Source organism: Bufo bufo, chromosome 6 (assembly GCF_905171765.1).
Source record: "Bufo bufo chromosome 6, aBufBuf1.1, whole genome shotgun sequence".
In the NCBI taxonomy this organism is placed as follows: domain Eukaryota; kingdom Metazoa; phylum Chordata; class Amphibia; order Anura; family Bufonidae; genus Bufo; species Bufo bufo.
In genome coordinates, this window is record NC_053394.1 from 421,957,847 (window position 1) to 421,975,332 (window position 17,486).

The 17,486-nt window shown below is 48.0% G+C and overlaps 1 protein-coding gene across 3 annotated transcripts in view; it reads left to right on the forward strand.

Annotated features, from left to right (window-relative positions):
* The window catches only part of ABCA5 (ATP binding cassette subfamily A member 5), a 116,449-nt gene that overhangs the window by 76,931 nt on the left and 22,032 nt on the right, over positions 1-17,486 (forward strand). For all 3 annotated transcript variants that reach the window (XR_005779883.1, XR_005779884.1, XM_040437783.1), the window contains 9 exons: positions 37-156; positions 1,483-1,681; positions 9,954-10,123; positions 11,055-11,182; positions 11,306-11,443; positions 12,838-12,951; positions 14,013-14,183; positions 14,568-14,681; positions 16,500-16,637. Coding sequence is in view for 1 of the 3 variants with exons in the window: in XM_040437783.1 (XP_040293717.1) it covers positions 37-156; positions 1,483-1,681; positions 9,954-10,123; positions 11,055-11,182; positions 11,306-11,443; positions 12,838-12,951; positions 14,013-14,183; positions 14,568-14,681; positions 16,500-16,637 (1,292 nt within the window). In the remaining 2 variants the exon portion in view is untranslated. The remainder of the gene's footprint in view (positions 1-36; positions 157-1,482; positions 1,682-9,953; positions 10,124-11,054; positions 11,183-11,305; positions 11,444-12,837; positions 12,952-14,012; positions 14,184-14,567; positions 14,682-16,499; positions 16,638-17,486) is intronic.

The following is a 17,486-nucleotide window of genomic DNA, read 5'->3' on the forward strand; positions in this document are numbered from 1 at the left end:
CATGGTAACTCACCGACGTCTCTCTCTGCGGGTCAGGATTATTTTCAGCGCTGGACAATGACTGCAGCTTAGGTGTGGTGACTTACGGAGTTTCCATAACCACACTGGAAGACGTCTTCTTCAAACTGGATTTAGACACCGACATGGATCAGTCAGGTACAGACAGGAATGATCAGTCAAGTTGTGTTTTGTGCCATAGAGATAAAATACTGCCAGACACGTCACTTATTTCTTAGGACAGGGGGTATGTATGTAACAGTATGGCGGCCAGTTTTAGATTTGTATAAAGCAAAATCTAAAGCTCTGCAGATGCCAAGAGGAACAAGACTACAACTAAAACACCCATCAGCTCCGCTGCCTTGCTGATGAGGTAATAGAAATATCCTCTCTGGTCCCCAACAGGTGACTGGTTGTTCCTATTACACGGTCAATATCTGTATCCTTTTGATTGGGAATCTCTTGCCAGCACCGTTCCAGGACCATGTGATTGTAGGTTATAAAAAAACGTTATTTTTGGTGCAAGAAACAATGCGTTTCTGGGTTGTCAAGTAAATACACTATATATTGCTTGGACCTGTGGCATCTCTTGGTAGCTGACCGCTTACCTCTAAGGTTCTCCATACACATGAGGTATGTGTCACCACGATCTCGCCCTGTCTCCTTATACACCTGCATACTCAGCTCGACATACATTGTCAATAAGGAGATTGGAGAAAGCCTGTGCCAGATTCTTTTGAAAGTAGCTTAACAGAAGGATTGGGCATGTTGAAACCCAACTTCCCTATCTTTATTGACCCCAACATTTGCCGTCGGGGGAGTGTCAGGAGGTCCCCTTACACATTAGATGGTCATTTGTCACGTCAAAATCCTTCGGGGCATTTTTTTAGCATTGAATTTTACTCATTTTGGCTAAAATTATTTTTTCAATTGGTCTTTATTAAAAATGTTCAGCCATTTCTAAGATAGGGGTTAAAAATCAGTCTGCAAGTTGTCACTGTCTGTCATCTGACGGCTCATGTCTAATCTTCTGACCTCAGAAATAAGTCACGTTCTTATCGGTTTCATAAGAATTGAGCTATTATGAGGTCACTAGATCAGAGGTAAGAGCTACACATGAGCCCTCAGATGACGGCATTAAAAATAAAACATAATAGACTGATTTTTAACCCCTCTAACTCAGAAATGGCTGAATATTTTTAATATAGAACAATGAAAAATTTGACTTTAACAGTCCAAAATGAGTAAAATGCAGTCATAGAAAAATTGTCCATAGCCTTTAAAGGCAAATGAGTGAAAGTTGCCTGCACCTTGTGACACAAAATCCATCAGGTCTGGATTTTTGCAACTGTCGCAGTCACAGCATGTCGCATTCCGACACTATTGACAGTCATTAGATGCAATGTCGGACGTAGTCCCAGCCTTATCGATAGTATTTAGCATCTAGGACATGTTCATTTCTGGCTCTTCCCTTACTCTCCTCAGATCACAGCATTTTCTCGCAGAGAATAGAAGACGATGGGAAGTGGAAATCCACAGATGAGATTGACCAAGGTTTACTGACCATGCCTGAATCTCACCCCTGCACCGTCAGTGGCAAGGCACTATGGAGGCAGCAGGTCGCAACGATAGCCAAGTTACACTTCCGTAATCTGCGCCGAGAAACAAAGTCTGTTCGATACGTGTAAGTACCTGCCAAGTCATGTGAAAGGAAAGGTACCACTTTCTTTTTTTTATCAATAGATTTTTATTATTTTAATAACAATTACAACTGGAATGATTTTGTATACATGAATATCGGTAAAGGCTATATAATATTTGTTAAGGCTACTTTCACATTAGTGTTTTTTGCGGATCCGTCATGGATCTGCAAAAACGCTTCCGTTACCATAATACAACCGCATGAATCTGTCATAAACAGATCTGGTTGTATTATGTCTTCTATAGCCATGACGGATCCGTCATGAACACCATTGAAAGTCAATGGGGGGGGGGGCGGCTCCGTTTTCTATTGTGTTAGAGAAAACGGATCCGTCCCCATTGACTTACATTGTGTGCCAGGACGGATCTGTCTTGCTCCGCACCACATCGCGGACAGAAAAACGCTGCTTGCAGTGTTAGGGTCCATTCACACATCCGCAAAATGGGTCCGCATCCGTTCTGCAATTTTGCGGAACAGGTGCGGACCCATTCATTTTCAATGGGGCCAGAATGTGCTGTCCGCATTTGCGGATCTGCCCGTCCGTTCCGCCAAAAAATAGAACATGTCCTATTCTTGTCTGCAATTGCGGACAAGAAAAGGCATTTTCTCGCCCAATTCCTTGGGGGACACAGGAAACCTTGGGTATAGCTCATCTCCATAGGAGGCGTGACACTAAGTGAAAGACTGTTAGCCCCTCCTCCAGCAGCTATACCCTCAGCCTGGAGAGAGAGACTGCCAGTTTTTTGCTTAGTGTCAAGGAGGCAAGACACTCTCTGCACTGCAGAGCTGTCTTTGCTAAAGATTTTATTTTTTTCTCTTTTTATTATTTTCAACTTTTTTCCTTTTTTCAACAGGGACAACAGAGTCGCAAAGACCTCTCTGTTTTCCCGGGGTTGAGCTGCGCCAGTGCCGGCTATCCGCACTGCTGCCTCCCCCACAGAAGAAAAGGAGGACCAGGGCAGCCCAGCTCCCCTGCATCCCGCCAGCACAAGGGTCGCCCGCCTGCAAGCCCCTCTCCAGCTTCCTGCCACTTCGGTGCCAGTGGCTGAAGGGGCGTCCCTGCTGGATGGACTGAGGGTGAAAACGTCGACTGGTGAGGTGGCTATGCAGGTGTGCAGGTGAGGTGGCTATTACTTCAGCCAACATGTCTGACCCCTCAGCGCCGGCCGGTCCTTGGTATCACACCTGCACCGCATGTAAGGCGCCCCTTCCTCAAGGGCAGCCTGACCCGCATTGCTCGGCTTGCAAAGCCCCATTACAGGGTCCGCCATCTGTTGTGTCACCCCCTGGCCTCTTGGATCCCCCTGACTGGGCTAGATCCCTTTCCCAGGCTGTGGTCAGCCTCTCTAACGTTGTGGGCCGCCTTGCAGAGGTATTGCCCTTATCGCAGCCGGATATTTCCCCTGCTGGGCCCTCCGGGTCCGCTATCTTAGCTGACCCGTCTGAGTCCCTCTCTCCAGGCGACACCTCCAGAGCCCGTCAACTACAGAAGCGGTCTAGGGCGGAGCGCCTATCATCCTCGGATGCTTCAGTATCACCCCCAAGGGTGCGCTCTCAGTCGGGCCCTTCCTCGATACAGGATATGCCCTCTGAAGGGGAACTAGTTGATTCAGATTGTGATATGGACTCGGCCTTGCCTTCAAAACTGGCTTCTGCTGTGGGCCATCTTATTAACAATATTCGTGATACCTTTAAGATTCACGATGATCCTCCTAATTCTGAAAAAAACAGTGTTTCCTTTTTTCGCCATAAACAGACGTCTGCAGTTTTTCCCCTCCACACTGACTTCTCGTCGGTGGTTTCCAAGGCCTGGGCCCGCCCTGATGCCCGTTTTACCCCGCCTAAGAAGTTGGATATCTGTTATCCATTCCCGGCGGATTGCATTACAAACTGGGCGTCACCACCCAAAGTCGACCCCCCGGTGGCCCGTTTGGCAAAAAGCACGGCTATTCCCGTTGCTGATGGCTCTTCCTTACAATCCACTGAGGATCGCCGTATAGAGGCCATTACCAAAGGTATCTTTGCAGCCTCCGGTTCCACCCTCCGGCCGGTCTTTGCTTCCGCTTGGGCTGGAAAAGCGGTTTCAGAGTGGGCTTCTCAGCTGGATCAGGAGCTTGAATCCGACGTCCCTATTCAGGACCTCCGTGCTCTAGCCCAACTTATCGTTCAAGCCGGCAAATTCGTCTGTGAGGCATCCCTTGATGCGGGGGCTCTCATAGCCCGTTCGTCTGCCCTGGCCGTTTCGGCCAGGAGGGAGCTTTGGTTAAAGGTTTGGACGGCGGACTCCACGTCAAAGCGGTCTCTTACTGGCCTTCCCTTTACTGGTTCTCGATTGTTCGGGACCCGCTTGGATGAAATCATATCCGAAGCCACGGGGGGGAAGAGTACGCATCTTCCTCAATCTAGGACTAGGACCACCACTCGAGGCCGTCCCACTTTTTCTCGCTTCAGGTCTTCCCGTAGGGCTCCCGCACCTCGCACCTCTTCAGGTCCATCCCCTAACTCTGTCCAAGACAGACGTAAGAAACCTTTTTTTCGGACCCAGCCCTCCTGGCGCAAGTCACAGCCTGCTCGCCCTCCCGCGACCAAGCAGAACACTACCTGAAGGTGCGCCCCCACCCACCCGGGTGGGGGGACGTCTCTTCCTGTTCAGGGACTTCTGGCAGGCGCACGTCTCCGACGCCTGGGCTCTCGAAGTTGTGTCTTCCGGGTACAAACTCGAGTTTGCGTCCCTCCCCCCAGTTCGGTTCTTTCGCTCCCGGGTTCCCCGGGATCCCCAAGGGGCGGCCGATTTCTTTACTGCCACTCGCACCCTTCTGGACAAAGGGGTCATCGCTCCGGTTCCCATGGAAGAAAGATTCAAAGGGTTCTATTCGAACCTTTTTGTGGTCCCCAAAAAAGAAGGCTCGGTTCGTCCCATTCTGGATCTAAAACGGTTAAACCGTTTCCTTCGTCTTCAGCGATTCCGGATGGAGTCTCTCAGGTCGGTGGTGGCCTCTCTGGAAAAAGGGGAGTTCCTGGCCTCTATCGACATTCCAGGACGCCTACCTTCATATTCCAATCGCTCGGTGTCATCAGTGCTTTCTGCGCTTTGCAGTGGGGTCCGACCACTACCAGTTCGTCGCTCTCCCCTTCGGGCTGGCGACGGCCCCTCGCGTTTTCACAAAGGTCCTTGCCCCTGTCCTCGCCTTACTTCGTTCCAGGGGAGTTTTTCTTCTTCCATATTTGGACGATCTCCTTATCAAGGCACCCTCTCTGTCACTGACATCCGCCAGTGTGGACCTCTCGCTACAAACCTAACGCCGGTTCGGTTGGATTATCAATCTTCCCAAATCCGCTCTTGTTCCATCCAGGCAACTGATCTTTCTGGGGATGCTGCTGGATACAGATGCAGCAGAGGTTCGGCTTCCGTCAGAGAAGCGCCAGCTCCTTCATCGGTCGGTTCGGAGCCTTCTGACCCACCGCCATCCTTCCTTCCGGTTCAGCATGCGGGTCTTAGGACAGATGGTGTCCTGTTTCGAAGCAATCCCCTACGCGCAGTATCACTCCCGCACCTTTCAGACTGCCATTCTGTCCGCATGGGACAAGTCCCAGGAAAGTCTGGATCAGCACTTTCCCCTTCCCCCCCAGGTTCGCTCCTCTCTCCTCTGGTGGTTACGGACCCCTCTCCAAGGGAAGTCCTTCCTGCCGATAACTTGGTTGGTGATTACCACCGATGCCAGTCTGCGGGGTTGGGGGGGGGTGTTTCCTCCTCGGTCCGTAGAAGGCACTTGGTCTCCATCGGAGTCCAAACTGCCGATCAACGTTCTGGAGCTGAGGGCGGTTCTCCTTTCATTCCGGCATTGGACTTCGCTGCTTCAGGGTCACCCTGTTCGTGTCCAATCGGACAATGCCATGGCTGTGGCATACATAAATCATCAGGGGGGCACTCGCAGCGCGGCGGCGATGAGGGAGGTGTCTCTAATCCTTCGCTGGGCGGAAATTCATGTTCCAGCCATTTCGGCCATTTACATCCCGGGAGTGGACAATTGGGCGGCGGATTTCCTCAGCCGGACGACGATCGACCCAGGCGAGTGGTCTCTGCACCCCGACGTCTTCGAGTCTCTTTGCCTCCGTTGGGGTCGTCCGGACGTGGATCTCATGACCTCCAGATTCAACCACAAGCTTCCCACCTTCATGGCCAGAACCAAGGATCCGGACGCTTACGGCGCGGACGCGCTCGTCCTTCCCTGGACGGAGTTCTCTCTCCTCTACGTTTTTCCGCCCCTGCCTCTTCTTCCACGAGTCCTTCGGAAGATCGCGGCGGAGGGCACGCCTGCGATCCTAATAGCCCCGGATTGGCCTCGTCGTCCTTGGTACGCCGACCTTATGTTGCTCCTGGCAGACGCCCCCTTGCCTCTGCCTCTAAGAGAAGACCTCCTCTCTCAAGGGCCGATCTTCCACCAGCATTTAGGGTCGCTACGTTTAGCGGCGTGGCTATTGAAACCGCGGTCCTAACGCGGCGGGGATTTTCTGCTGACGTGGTCCGTACCATGATTCGTGCGCGTAAACCGGCTTCGTCCAGGATTTATTACCGAACCTGGCGGGCCTATTTGAATTTCTGCGAGACCTTAGATGTTCATCCCCTTCGGTTTTCTCTCCCCACGATTTTATCCTTCTTGCAGTCTGGTCTGGACTTGGGTTTAGGTCTCATTACCCTAAAGGGTCAGATCTCAGCGCTTTCGATCCTTTTTCAGCGACCTCTGGCTCCGCTCGGTCCAGTTAAGACTTTTCTTCAGGGGGTTGCTCACTATGCTCCCCCGTATCGCGCTCCCGTTCCATCTTGGGATCTTAATGTTGTGCTGACGGCTCTCCAATCTTCTCCTTTCGAGCCTTTGCGCAGGGTTTCCCTTCGCTTGTTGTCTTGCAAAGTTTTTTTCCTCGTTGCCATCACGTCTCTTCGGCGTGTGTCTGAATTGGCGGCACTTTCTTGCGTAGAACCCCTCTTGGTTTTTCACCAGGACAAGGTGGTTCTCCGCCCGGCTCCGGATTTCCTTCCGAAGGTGGTGTCCGCTTTTCACCTGAATGAAGATATTGTCCTTCCTTCTCTGTGCCCGTCCCCGTCTCATCCTCGGGAACGGGATCTTCACCGTCTGGATGTTGTTAGGGCTCTGAGGATCTACTTGGATGTAACTAGACCCTTTCGGCGCTCGGATTCTCTATTTGTGGTTCCGGAGGGTCCGCGCAGGGGGCTGGCGGCATCTAAAGTGGTTATTGCCCGCTTCATCAAGATGGCTATTGCTGAGGCTTACCGTGCTAAGGGCAGGGAACCGCCCTTTGGTGTTACCGCTCATTCTACCAGAGCGGTCGGGGCTTCCTGGGCTCAGCGAAATCGAGCTTCGGCTGAACAATTGTGTAAGGCGGCCACCTGGTCTTCTTTGCACACTTTCACCAAGTTCTACAAGGTGAACACTTATGCATTGGCGGATGCTGCTTTGGGCCGCCTGGTCTTGCAGGCGGCGGTGCCTTAATGCCTATGGTGCTTTAATTCATCTTGGGTTGTGGTCCCTCCCTATTTGTGGACTGCTTTTGAACGTCCCAAGGTTTCCTGTGTCCCCCAAGGAATTGGGCGAGAAAACGAGATTTTTGTATAACTTACCAGTAAAATCTCTTTCTCGCTCTTCCTTGGGGGACACAGCACCCACCCATTGTTTTGGTTGCCCTGACGGGAGTTTTGACTTGTTTTCTATGAGAGTGCCGGCGATGTGCGGTCCACAAAATGCATAACGCACATTGCCGGTGTCCATGTTTTGCGGATCCGCAATTTGCAAAACACATACGGACATGTGAATGGACCCATATTCTGTCCGCGATGGGAGTGCAACCAAACGGAACGGAATGCATTTTGGACTATTCCGTTTCGTTCAGTTCAGTTTTGTTCCCACAATGAATGGAGACAAAACTGAAGGATTTTCTTCCGCTATTGAGATCCTATGACGGATCTCAATAGCGGAATTAAAAAACGCTAGTGTGAAAGTAGCCTGACTCTAATCTAACTGTGGGGTGGACAGGGGTCTTTAAAGAGCTCAGACAGGTGCCACTAAGTTAGATTAATGAGTGGAGTAGAGGTGGGCTTTTTAAAGGCACAGTAACAGGTCTTTGAGAGCCAGAATTCCTGCTGTTTCTCAGGTGTTCAAATACTTATATTCAGCAGTACAAATAAATTCTTTACAAATCATACAATGTGATTTCCTTTTTTTTAAGGCCCCTTTCACACGGGCGAGATTTCCGCGCAGGTGCAATGCATGAGGTGATCGCATTGCAACCGCACTGAATCCGGACCTATTCACTTCTATGGGGCTGTGCACATGAGCGGTGATTTTCACACATCACTTGTGCGTTGCATGAAAAACGCAGCATGCTCTGTATTGAGCGTTTTTCACGCAACGCAGGCCCCATAGAAATGAATGGGGTTGCGTGAAAATCGCAAGCATCTACAAGCAAGTGCGGATGCGGTGCGATTTTTCACGCACGGTTGCTAGGAGACTATCGGGATGGGGACCCGATCTGTATTATTTTCCTTTACAACATGGTTATAAGGGAAAATAATAGCATTCTTAATACAGAATGCATAGTACAATAGGGATGGAAAAATAAAATTTAACTCACCTCATCAACTTGTTCACGCAGCCCGGCTTCTCTTCTGTTTTTTGCTGTCCAGGAGGAAAAGGACCTGTGGTGACGTCACTGCGCTCATCACATGGTCCATCGCATGATCCATGTGATGGATCGTGTGCTGGACCATGTGGTGAGCGCAGTGACGTCACCACAGGTCCTTTTTCTCAAAGAAGAAGAAAGAAGTGAAGCCGGGCTGTGCGAACAAGTGGATTAAGGGGAGTTAAATATATATACCGTATTTTTTTTAACCCCTCCATTACTATTGTACTAAGCATTCTGTGTGAAGAATGCTATTATTTTCCCTTATAACCATGTTATAAGGGAAAATAATAAAATCTACACAACACCGAACCCAAACCTGAACTTCAGTGAAGAAGTCCGGGTTTGGGTCTGGGTACCAAACATGACGATTTTTCTCACGAGCGTGCAAAATGCATTAAAACGCTTTGCACTCGCGGGGAAAAATTGCGCATGTTCCCACAACGCACCCGCATCTTGTCCCGCAACGCCCTTGTGAACCCAGCCTAATTCTGTCTCTCAGAGTGGGAATGGACCTACAATGTGAATTTCAGACCCCTCCATGATTTCTAAGTGGGAGAACTCGCAAAATCGCAGGATGTTCAAATACTTCTGTTCCTCACTTTATATAGGTTTACTGTTGAGGAGTTCTTGGGCATAATAACTAAATAAAGTAATATGTTATGTAATGTGACTATGCAACAGTATCTTGTAAATATAATAGATAATACCTGACCTGAATAGCTATATCATGGGGTAATATATAAAAAAAGAAACAATATATTGAGTATTGAGCTGAAATGGTAAGAGGATAAATATATTAGGGGAACATTTATTAAGACAGGATATGGAACGCAAACGGAATCCGCAAAAACATAACTGAAACGGGGAAAAAAAACTTTGTGTGCAACACGCAACACTGGCCCCAATAGAAGTGAATGGAGCTGCGTGAAAATCGCATCCGCAAGCAAGTGCGGATGCGATGTGTTTTCCACGGATGGTTGCTAAAAGATGTTGTTTGTAAACATTCAGTTTTTTATCATGCGCGTGCAAAACGCATTGCACCCACGCGATTCGGGGTGGATTTTTCTGCGACTGTCGCGTTGCAGTCGCAGCATGTCGCACTGCGACACTATGGACTGTCATTATAAAAATTGTCGCGCGACATTGGTCCGACAAAATGTTGCAGTGTAGTTGTGCCCTATCTGTCACATGCCGTCGTGTAGACCTAGGCTAAAGGGGATTCATGCTGACTCAGGGCTGCGGCCCCTTCATTCTCAGGATGGGTGAGGGTCCGAGCTGTCTACAGACGGGTCGCGTTTTTCTTTTGGAGGAGTCTCTGGTTTGGTAGACATTGCCAGAAAATAAGTCCCCATACACCTGCTGGCTATTTTCAGTGAGAACCAGTACATTAAAGTGGAAAATTCCTTTAAATCTTTGTTTTACTTGGGACCCATCCTGGGGATGCTTTCCGCACCGGTGGCTGCGGTCATCTCTCTAGTTTAGATGAAGCCCTCCCGAATTTGCCTCAATGTAGACAGACGCACAGACTTTTACATGAAATTTGCTTCTCTTTCAGGTCGCTCTTTCTCTTTCTGTTCTTAGCCGTCCAAGCAGCCATCAATATCATCCACTGGTACCACCACAAATCCTCCGACGACATCAGACTCTCGCCTGACCTGTATTTCCTGCGTCCAGGACAGAAGAGCCAGAAGCATGTGACCAGTCTTCTGGTGCAGAGCTCCACAGGTAGCTTCGGAGATGTCTAAGATGGGTGCCTATTTCTGAGCGGTCTCCTTTAAGAAGATCCACTGCAGTCGAGAGCTGCCTTAGCAATCTGCAGATTAGCGCTAATTTCTGTTCTGCGACATATTTGAAGCAATAGTAATTAGCGGGAACCTGCGAGCGCTAATGCAGGCGTAATAGCCCCCTTAGGGTAGAGGTTCACACCGCAGAAATACTTGCTGTGCAGCCTGTGAGAGGAATCCAAGGCTGACCTTCAGAACACTACATACTACAGGCCTATACAGGAATGTAGCCCTATTAATCCATGTGTGGCCCCCAGAGCAGCAGGAAGTGACATGGCTCTTGTTTTTGTTGGAAAGTACACTGGCTTCCATTAAGGGAGCGGCCCCCTGCTTTGTTACAAGGGGGCTTTTAAAGGAACAGCAAAACCTATTGCACACGGCAGCGATTCCTTTCCAGACTACAGGCCCTATTACATGGTACGAATTTCGAACCAGTTATCGGGAAGAAGCATTCGTCTAATTGTAAGCAAACGCTCATTCATCGGCTGATGGGCATCTTTCATCGGGATTATCGTCAGCAAATGTTTGTCTGTCATCAGGGATAAGCTGCTGATAATATACAGAAGTGAATGAGGGAGGAATCGCTGTGGTAGCGATCATTTCTCCCACATTCGGTTTGTATCGGCCTGTAGACTCAGGCCAGTGCAATTTATGCGTTCCTTCATTTGCAGTGTAATAGGCCCCTTAGTTTCCATCACCGGCTGTTCTTCATGCCACATGGAGGCAGTGACATGTAGACACCATAAAACATTTACATGTGACAGGTCTCCCGGGCAGGTTTGAAAGCTGGATGACTTCCCCTGGGTGCTGTAATGGTGGCCATTTTGGTTATGACCTATCTCTCTGCTTCTGTCTGTACCTTTCTGCCATAGGTGACAATATTGAGCCCTTAGTCGAGGCCCTGAGGACCCAGAAGATAAAGGTGGATCTGATGAATGGAAGCGACTACATTTCCGTTGCTCCTCACAATGGCGCCTTGGATGTCTCCAGCTCAGGAAAGGTATAAGGGTATCCGTAGTGAGCAAAATAAGCTCATATGGGTGAAACGTGGTGCGGAGCGGTAGATACGATACTGTTGTGAGATGTGCCCCTGATCGCGTGTTTCTGCTTGCGTTTCTTCTAGTATTACACGTATGAAGCCGTATTTAACAGCAGCATGGTGCACTCTCTGCCCGTCCTCATTAACACCATCAGTAACACCCTGCTCAGACAGCTGCACATCAATGAGAGCATCCAGGTGTGGAGCAGCCCGTTTCCTCAGGTGAGTCGTGCACCTGACACCCAAAGGTAGCCGTGCGACCACTGATCCTAATGGCGCCATAGCGAGACTCCCAAGTTACCGCGACCCCTGAATTGCAATTTCTTTGCATTTTTAAGGTCACGGCAAGTTGACCCAATTCAGATCAATGCCTGCTCATCTATGGGACCAGGATTCACTTCCTAATTTATGTCTGGGGAGTAAAGTGACACCGTGTGTGAAGGCACCCTGAAAACCTTTATGATTGCCTGGAAAACATAATTGGTCGTCTGACTGGATGACGTGCCACAGGAAATCCCAGTGGTGGCATGACGTCCTATATAGGGGCAGAGCTCTCACTATCCCAAGATTTCGGTAGCCACTCGTTACAGCACCCTCTACCGGCTGAGGATGCGTGTACTTATTAGCATTATAGAAGCAATCAAATAAGATGGGGAAAGAAAAGATGAATAAAAAAAAATAGAAGATCAAAAATGACAAAAAAATATAAAAAACAAAAACAAAACAGTTTTAAAATAATATTTTTTGGGAAAAAAAATTGATGTGTGGTTTCGCTTGAATTGTAAGAACCTGTTGAAAAAGGTCATTAAGGTTCATTATTTAAACTGGTGTAAAAAAAAAAACAAGACATTAAAGGGTTTGTCTAGGATTTTACTATTAATGGAAAAGCCTCAGGGTAGGCTAACAATATCTGAATGGCAAGAGTCCGACACCTCGCACTACCGCCATTCAACCGTTTCAGGGTAGATGCCGGCGCTGGAAGTCAATACCAAAACTACACAGCGCCATCCATTGAATTTTAATATTATATTTTTTTAAACTTTTTTTTTTTTTTACACATATTTTAAGTCCCCTTAAGGGAGCTAAAGTAAATTTTCTATCGCTTGTCCCACAGACTGCAGTGGATTACCATTGCAGCCTCTGGGAGTTCCATTGTGTTTCTTATGGAGCCCTGCCATCTGCAGGCTTCCATAGGAACTACTGCTGTAATAGCCTCGGATCCTTCTACCACAAGGAACAAACGGCTATCCCTGGCTGCAATCAGAGGAACTATTCAGTCCCCGGGAGCACAGTGCTCCCTGGGAAAGCCTCCCCAGATGCTGTGGTCGCAGTTGACCACAGCATCTGAGAGTTTAAATGTCTGCGATTAGTGTTATCGCCGATCACAGACATTAGCTCTGGGTGTCTGCCATGGGAGCATGTGCCATCTTTTGCTGCTACTGTGAAATGCTGCTGACTTGCCACCTGCGGAAGAACGTTTGCAGTGTATACTCTCCGTGTGAATATACACTAAGGGATTAAGAGTCAACATATTGACCGTATACAGAACGTACTTTCCGTTCCCTGCTGTATGACTTAGGAACTTGTGCAATCACTATGCTTTTTTCTACTTGTAGGAATACTTGGAGATTACGTTCAAGACCACGCTGTATTTCCTGGTCATTTACCTGGGAATCATAGCTGCGGGCATGCTGCCGTATTTTGCAATGGAAAACACATACAACCATAAGGTGAGGAGTATTACTACTAAGGATTAGTCTTCCCTTCCATTCATAGCCATGTATAATAACATCCAACATAACGTGGATCAGTTCACCCTATGACCTAGATATGGGACAACTAATGACAGGTAGGGTTGGTCCAAGCCATGCAAAGGTTGTCGTATTTCACATATTACGCAGAAAATGAGCAACATCTGATTGAGAGGAATTTGCAACGTTCAGCCTTAGGCTTCTTGCACACGACCGTATTCCCTCCGAGACATACGGTCCATGAGCGGCATTGATCGTGCACACGGGAGCGCACAGTATCATAGATTACAATGATGCTGTGCACGTCGGGCCGCCCGCATATGATCATATGAGAACGACGTGCACAGCATCATTGTAATCTATGATACTGTGCGCTCCCGTGTGCACGATCAATGCCGCTCACGGACTGTATGTCTCGGAGGGAATACGGTCGTGTGCAAGAGGCCTTAGGGAGATAAACCTGATTGTTTCCATTCACTGCCAAGAAATGTTTTTTTTTTTTTTTAAATAAAGAGACATTTAAAGGGGTTGTCTCATTTGAAAATTTCTGGTATATCCTGAATATCCAATAGGTGCGAGTCCCATCTCGAAAATAGGGCCCTGTCTCGCTCCACTGCACATGAATGGCTGTGGGAGTAAAGCGTGCGCAGCTATTTTTGTTCTCAAAGGTGTATTGATGTTACTGCATACACAGGCCGCCGATGCATATGCAGACCCCTGCACCTTGTACATAGGGGTGCACAACCTTTTCTTCTCCGAGGGCAGCATTATCAGACCAGACCTGAAAAAGGTGCATTACCCGCTGAGACATTTACGGCATATCAAAAGTCTGCCTATTGGGAGAATAGGGTCCTCTTCTGCCCAGTTTCCTCTTTAGAAAGTCTTTTTCCAATGTTCTTGGTGAAACAGCTGATTGTTCCACTGGTTGGGGCCATCGTGGGCTGTATGTGGCCCATGGGCTGCAGGTTTTGCACCCTGTTGTAGACGAAGGCATGCTACGCGATAAGTGTGATCCTCATCCATGTCGTCTCCTCCTCAAGGTGAAAGCCTGCACCCAGCTGAAGATGTCTGGACTTTACCAGTCGGCCTATTGGGTGGGTCAGGCCGCAGTGGATTTGCCCCTGTACTTTATCATCCTCGTCATAATGCTGGGAACCCTATTCATCTTCAATAAGGGAATCCACCTGTACATCGGGACGTTTTTTACCTTGGTAAGCAATGTCCATTACACATTCTTTATGTAGTAACACTATGCACATCCTCTGCAATGATTTATTCAGACGTGGCAGATTGCGGTGGATTTGCAGTGTGGATTCTGCGCCCCAGATCCACAGCTGCTTACCGTACAATACATGTGGATGGGATTTTGGAAACCCGAGCATGATAAGGTTTCTCCAGTCCACACCACGCCACTGATTTTCACCCCTTTCTTGTATAGAGGTGAAATCCATGGTGAATCCACAGTAAGATCCACATGTATTTAACAGGTTAATCGGTGTGGATTTGCAGTGAGATCTGTGGTGGAAATAATGCCGCCACCTGTAATCATTTGTTATGGATCAGTTTTATTCAGTGACTCTCTGTTCCATTTTCAGACATTCTGCTTAATCGGCTTTGTTCCCGCGTCTGTGCTCCTGACCTACGTCGTATCCTTCACCTACAAGCAAATCAGCGACACCAGGCAGTGGTGGTCAATATTGTTCTCGATGGTACGTACTTCTCTGGCAACTCAGTCATTCTTACAGATGGCGCTGAGCTTAGCGTTCAACCAAAACTGACTATACCCATGGCGGCTGAACCCACTGATTTCGGCGGGATCGGCCATACCTCTAATGTGTAGGTGGGCCCCCCAACTGAGAAGTTTTGAGCAGTTGGATTTCAGTACGCCTGATCCTTTTCGTTCTCGAGGAGATAAGCCATCACTCTCCCAATTCAGAACATATGCACATCCAAACCAAACGTAGATGTGTATGGAGGTGGGTTAGTCGGGAGAGACAGCTATCTGAAATATTTGGACAGCTTGCACATACGGTTAAAGGGGTTGTCCCGGTTCAGAACTGAACCCGGACACAACCCGATTTGCACTCATTTTCCATGAATGAGTGGAGCATCAGAGTTTTTCACGTTCCGATGCTCCCGATTCAGCGCAGGGCAAGGGAATTATCTTGAGTCCTGGGTCTCCACAGGTAAGCTAGGCGGAGGTTTCCGCCTAGCAATGAGCCCGGTGACGTCACCGACACTAATGGGCGGTCTTTAGTGCTGCCCTAGCCTGTTTTTACAAGCTAGGGCAGCACTATAGACCGCCCATTTGAGCCAGTGACGTCCCCGGGATCACTGCTATGCGGAAGCCTCCACCAAGCTTACCTATGGAGACCCAGGTACATCACCAGATCTCAAGAAAATTTCCCCATGCGGGATTCAGCACAGGGTGAGGGGGAGCATCAGATTGTAAAAAGCTCTTATGCTCCACTCATTCTTGGTGAATAAGTGCAGATCGGGTTGTGTCCGGGTTCAGCTCTGAACCTAAACGTGGCCCATACGTATTAGATGAACGTTGGCTGAACCCAACGATTGTGACCATGTTGTGATCACGAGATTGGGGGTCCCGCTTGAATAGAGTGGTGGTCATGTATGTGCGTTGCCAATTCTATTCAATGTCTGTAGGTCTGATGATTATAGCAGAGGACAGCGGTAGTGGCCAAACATCTAATGTTGTTCAGTGCCAAATCTTGGGGTAAAGAAAGACTGGGCATGTTGAATTTCAACATGTCCAATCCTTCTTCCCAATGGAGATAAGCCAAGATCAGAGGGGTCTGGCAGCGGCTTCATCCCCTCCCCTATTGAGACTACATGTATGCTCGGCCAAGTATGTATGGGGGAGTTAGGAGGAAAAGCTTTCTAAAATTGTCTTAGTATTAATGGAGCAGTCGTGGACATGCTCCACCAGTTGCTCCATTCATATAATGGGACAGGGTCTCTGTTTTCTAGATTGGTGGGAATCTCTCCTACCAAACTCTTATCTCGTATCCTGTGGACAGGGGGTAGTTTAGATCTGTGGACAAGATTTGGTTATTTGCCCCCAAATGCCAGAAACTTTCTTGCATACTTGCCACTGAAACTCATCTCCTGCCCTGCACTGATGGCTTCACTTCTTGGCTCTATCGCTGGGGCCTAGTGAATGCACAAACCCTTTGAGGACCAAATGTGGGACAGGAGGAGAATTTTAAAGGTAACTATAGTACAACGTTTTCCTTTCTCCTGTCACTCACAGGTTTCTCCATTTGAGACAAATGTCTAAACGTCACATTTACTAAATGCTAGTTACAGTAACAAAGGTGAAGCCAGAGGTCTAAATTTATGGTGGGGCAGATGTCCTCTTCTGATCGGTCTATAGGACTAGGGCTATGTGATGACTTGCAGTGAAATTAAGATGGGACTTTAATTATTCCTTATGGGGAAAAACTACAGCAGCAAGTGACTTGTTTGACTGCAAAAAATTCTCACATCTTCTGCTTTTTGTATTTTAGACGGGCCTCATCACTATCACTATCATCGAGCTGGCTTCAGTCATAGGCAACGATTTGATCTCCACCATTTGTCACGATCTTTTTTCCATATTTATTCCCATCTACCCCCTTATCGGTGTCCTGATCTGCTTTTCAAGGGTAAGAACTTTTTATTATAGTTTTGGGGCTGTGTAATATTCTAGCATCTCTTTTTCTAGCATTGTAGCACAGGACTATAGGAGGAACATGCATGGTGTCTGATGCAATTTTGCTGTAAAGTTGCAGTTAAATCAGTCTGCCTGATTATAGGGAGAACTCTGCAGTCCTGTCATTACAGCTGCACAGTCCTCCCTATCCCCTCCCTGCTCTCATCTGTATGATAAGTGCTGGGTGGAGACAGGAAGCTAAAACGTCTGTTTTCAGCCCCTGTTATGGCAGCCGTGACGCTTGGAGGGGTAAGAAACCCACTGGATGCAAAATGTGCAGTATTAACCTTTTCACTGCCCTCTGCCAGGGATCTTAAAATTAACTGTTTGGCTGACCTAAATCACAAGAGATACTTACATTAAAGGGGTGGTCCAAGATAACTGTAACCAGGGCCGTCTTTAATATTGTTTGGACCCCGGGCAAGAATTTACTTGGGCCCCCTGGATCCCGCCTTTCCACACCCTAGCATGTGGCCACTAGAGCTGTTCCTTGGCAGTAATGTAAATACTGCCTTTTTTTTTCTGAAAAGGCAGGGTTTACATTAAAAAGCTTTCAGAGACATGCTATAGACACCAGAACTACTACGTTTAGCTGCTGTGGTTCTGGTGACTATAGTGTTCCTTAATATAGAGGGAAAAAAAGAATCAGCACAAAAGTATCAAGTAAAATGGCTGTATCATTATTCAAAAAATTAAAAAAAGCACAACTTCTGACACAAATACATTGTATTTTGCAGATTACTTTTTTTTTTTACAATGTGCAGATAGTACTGTACTACTAACCCCTCCATACACCCCTCCC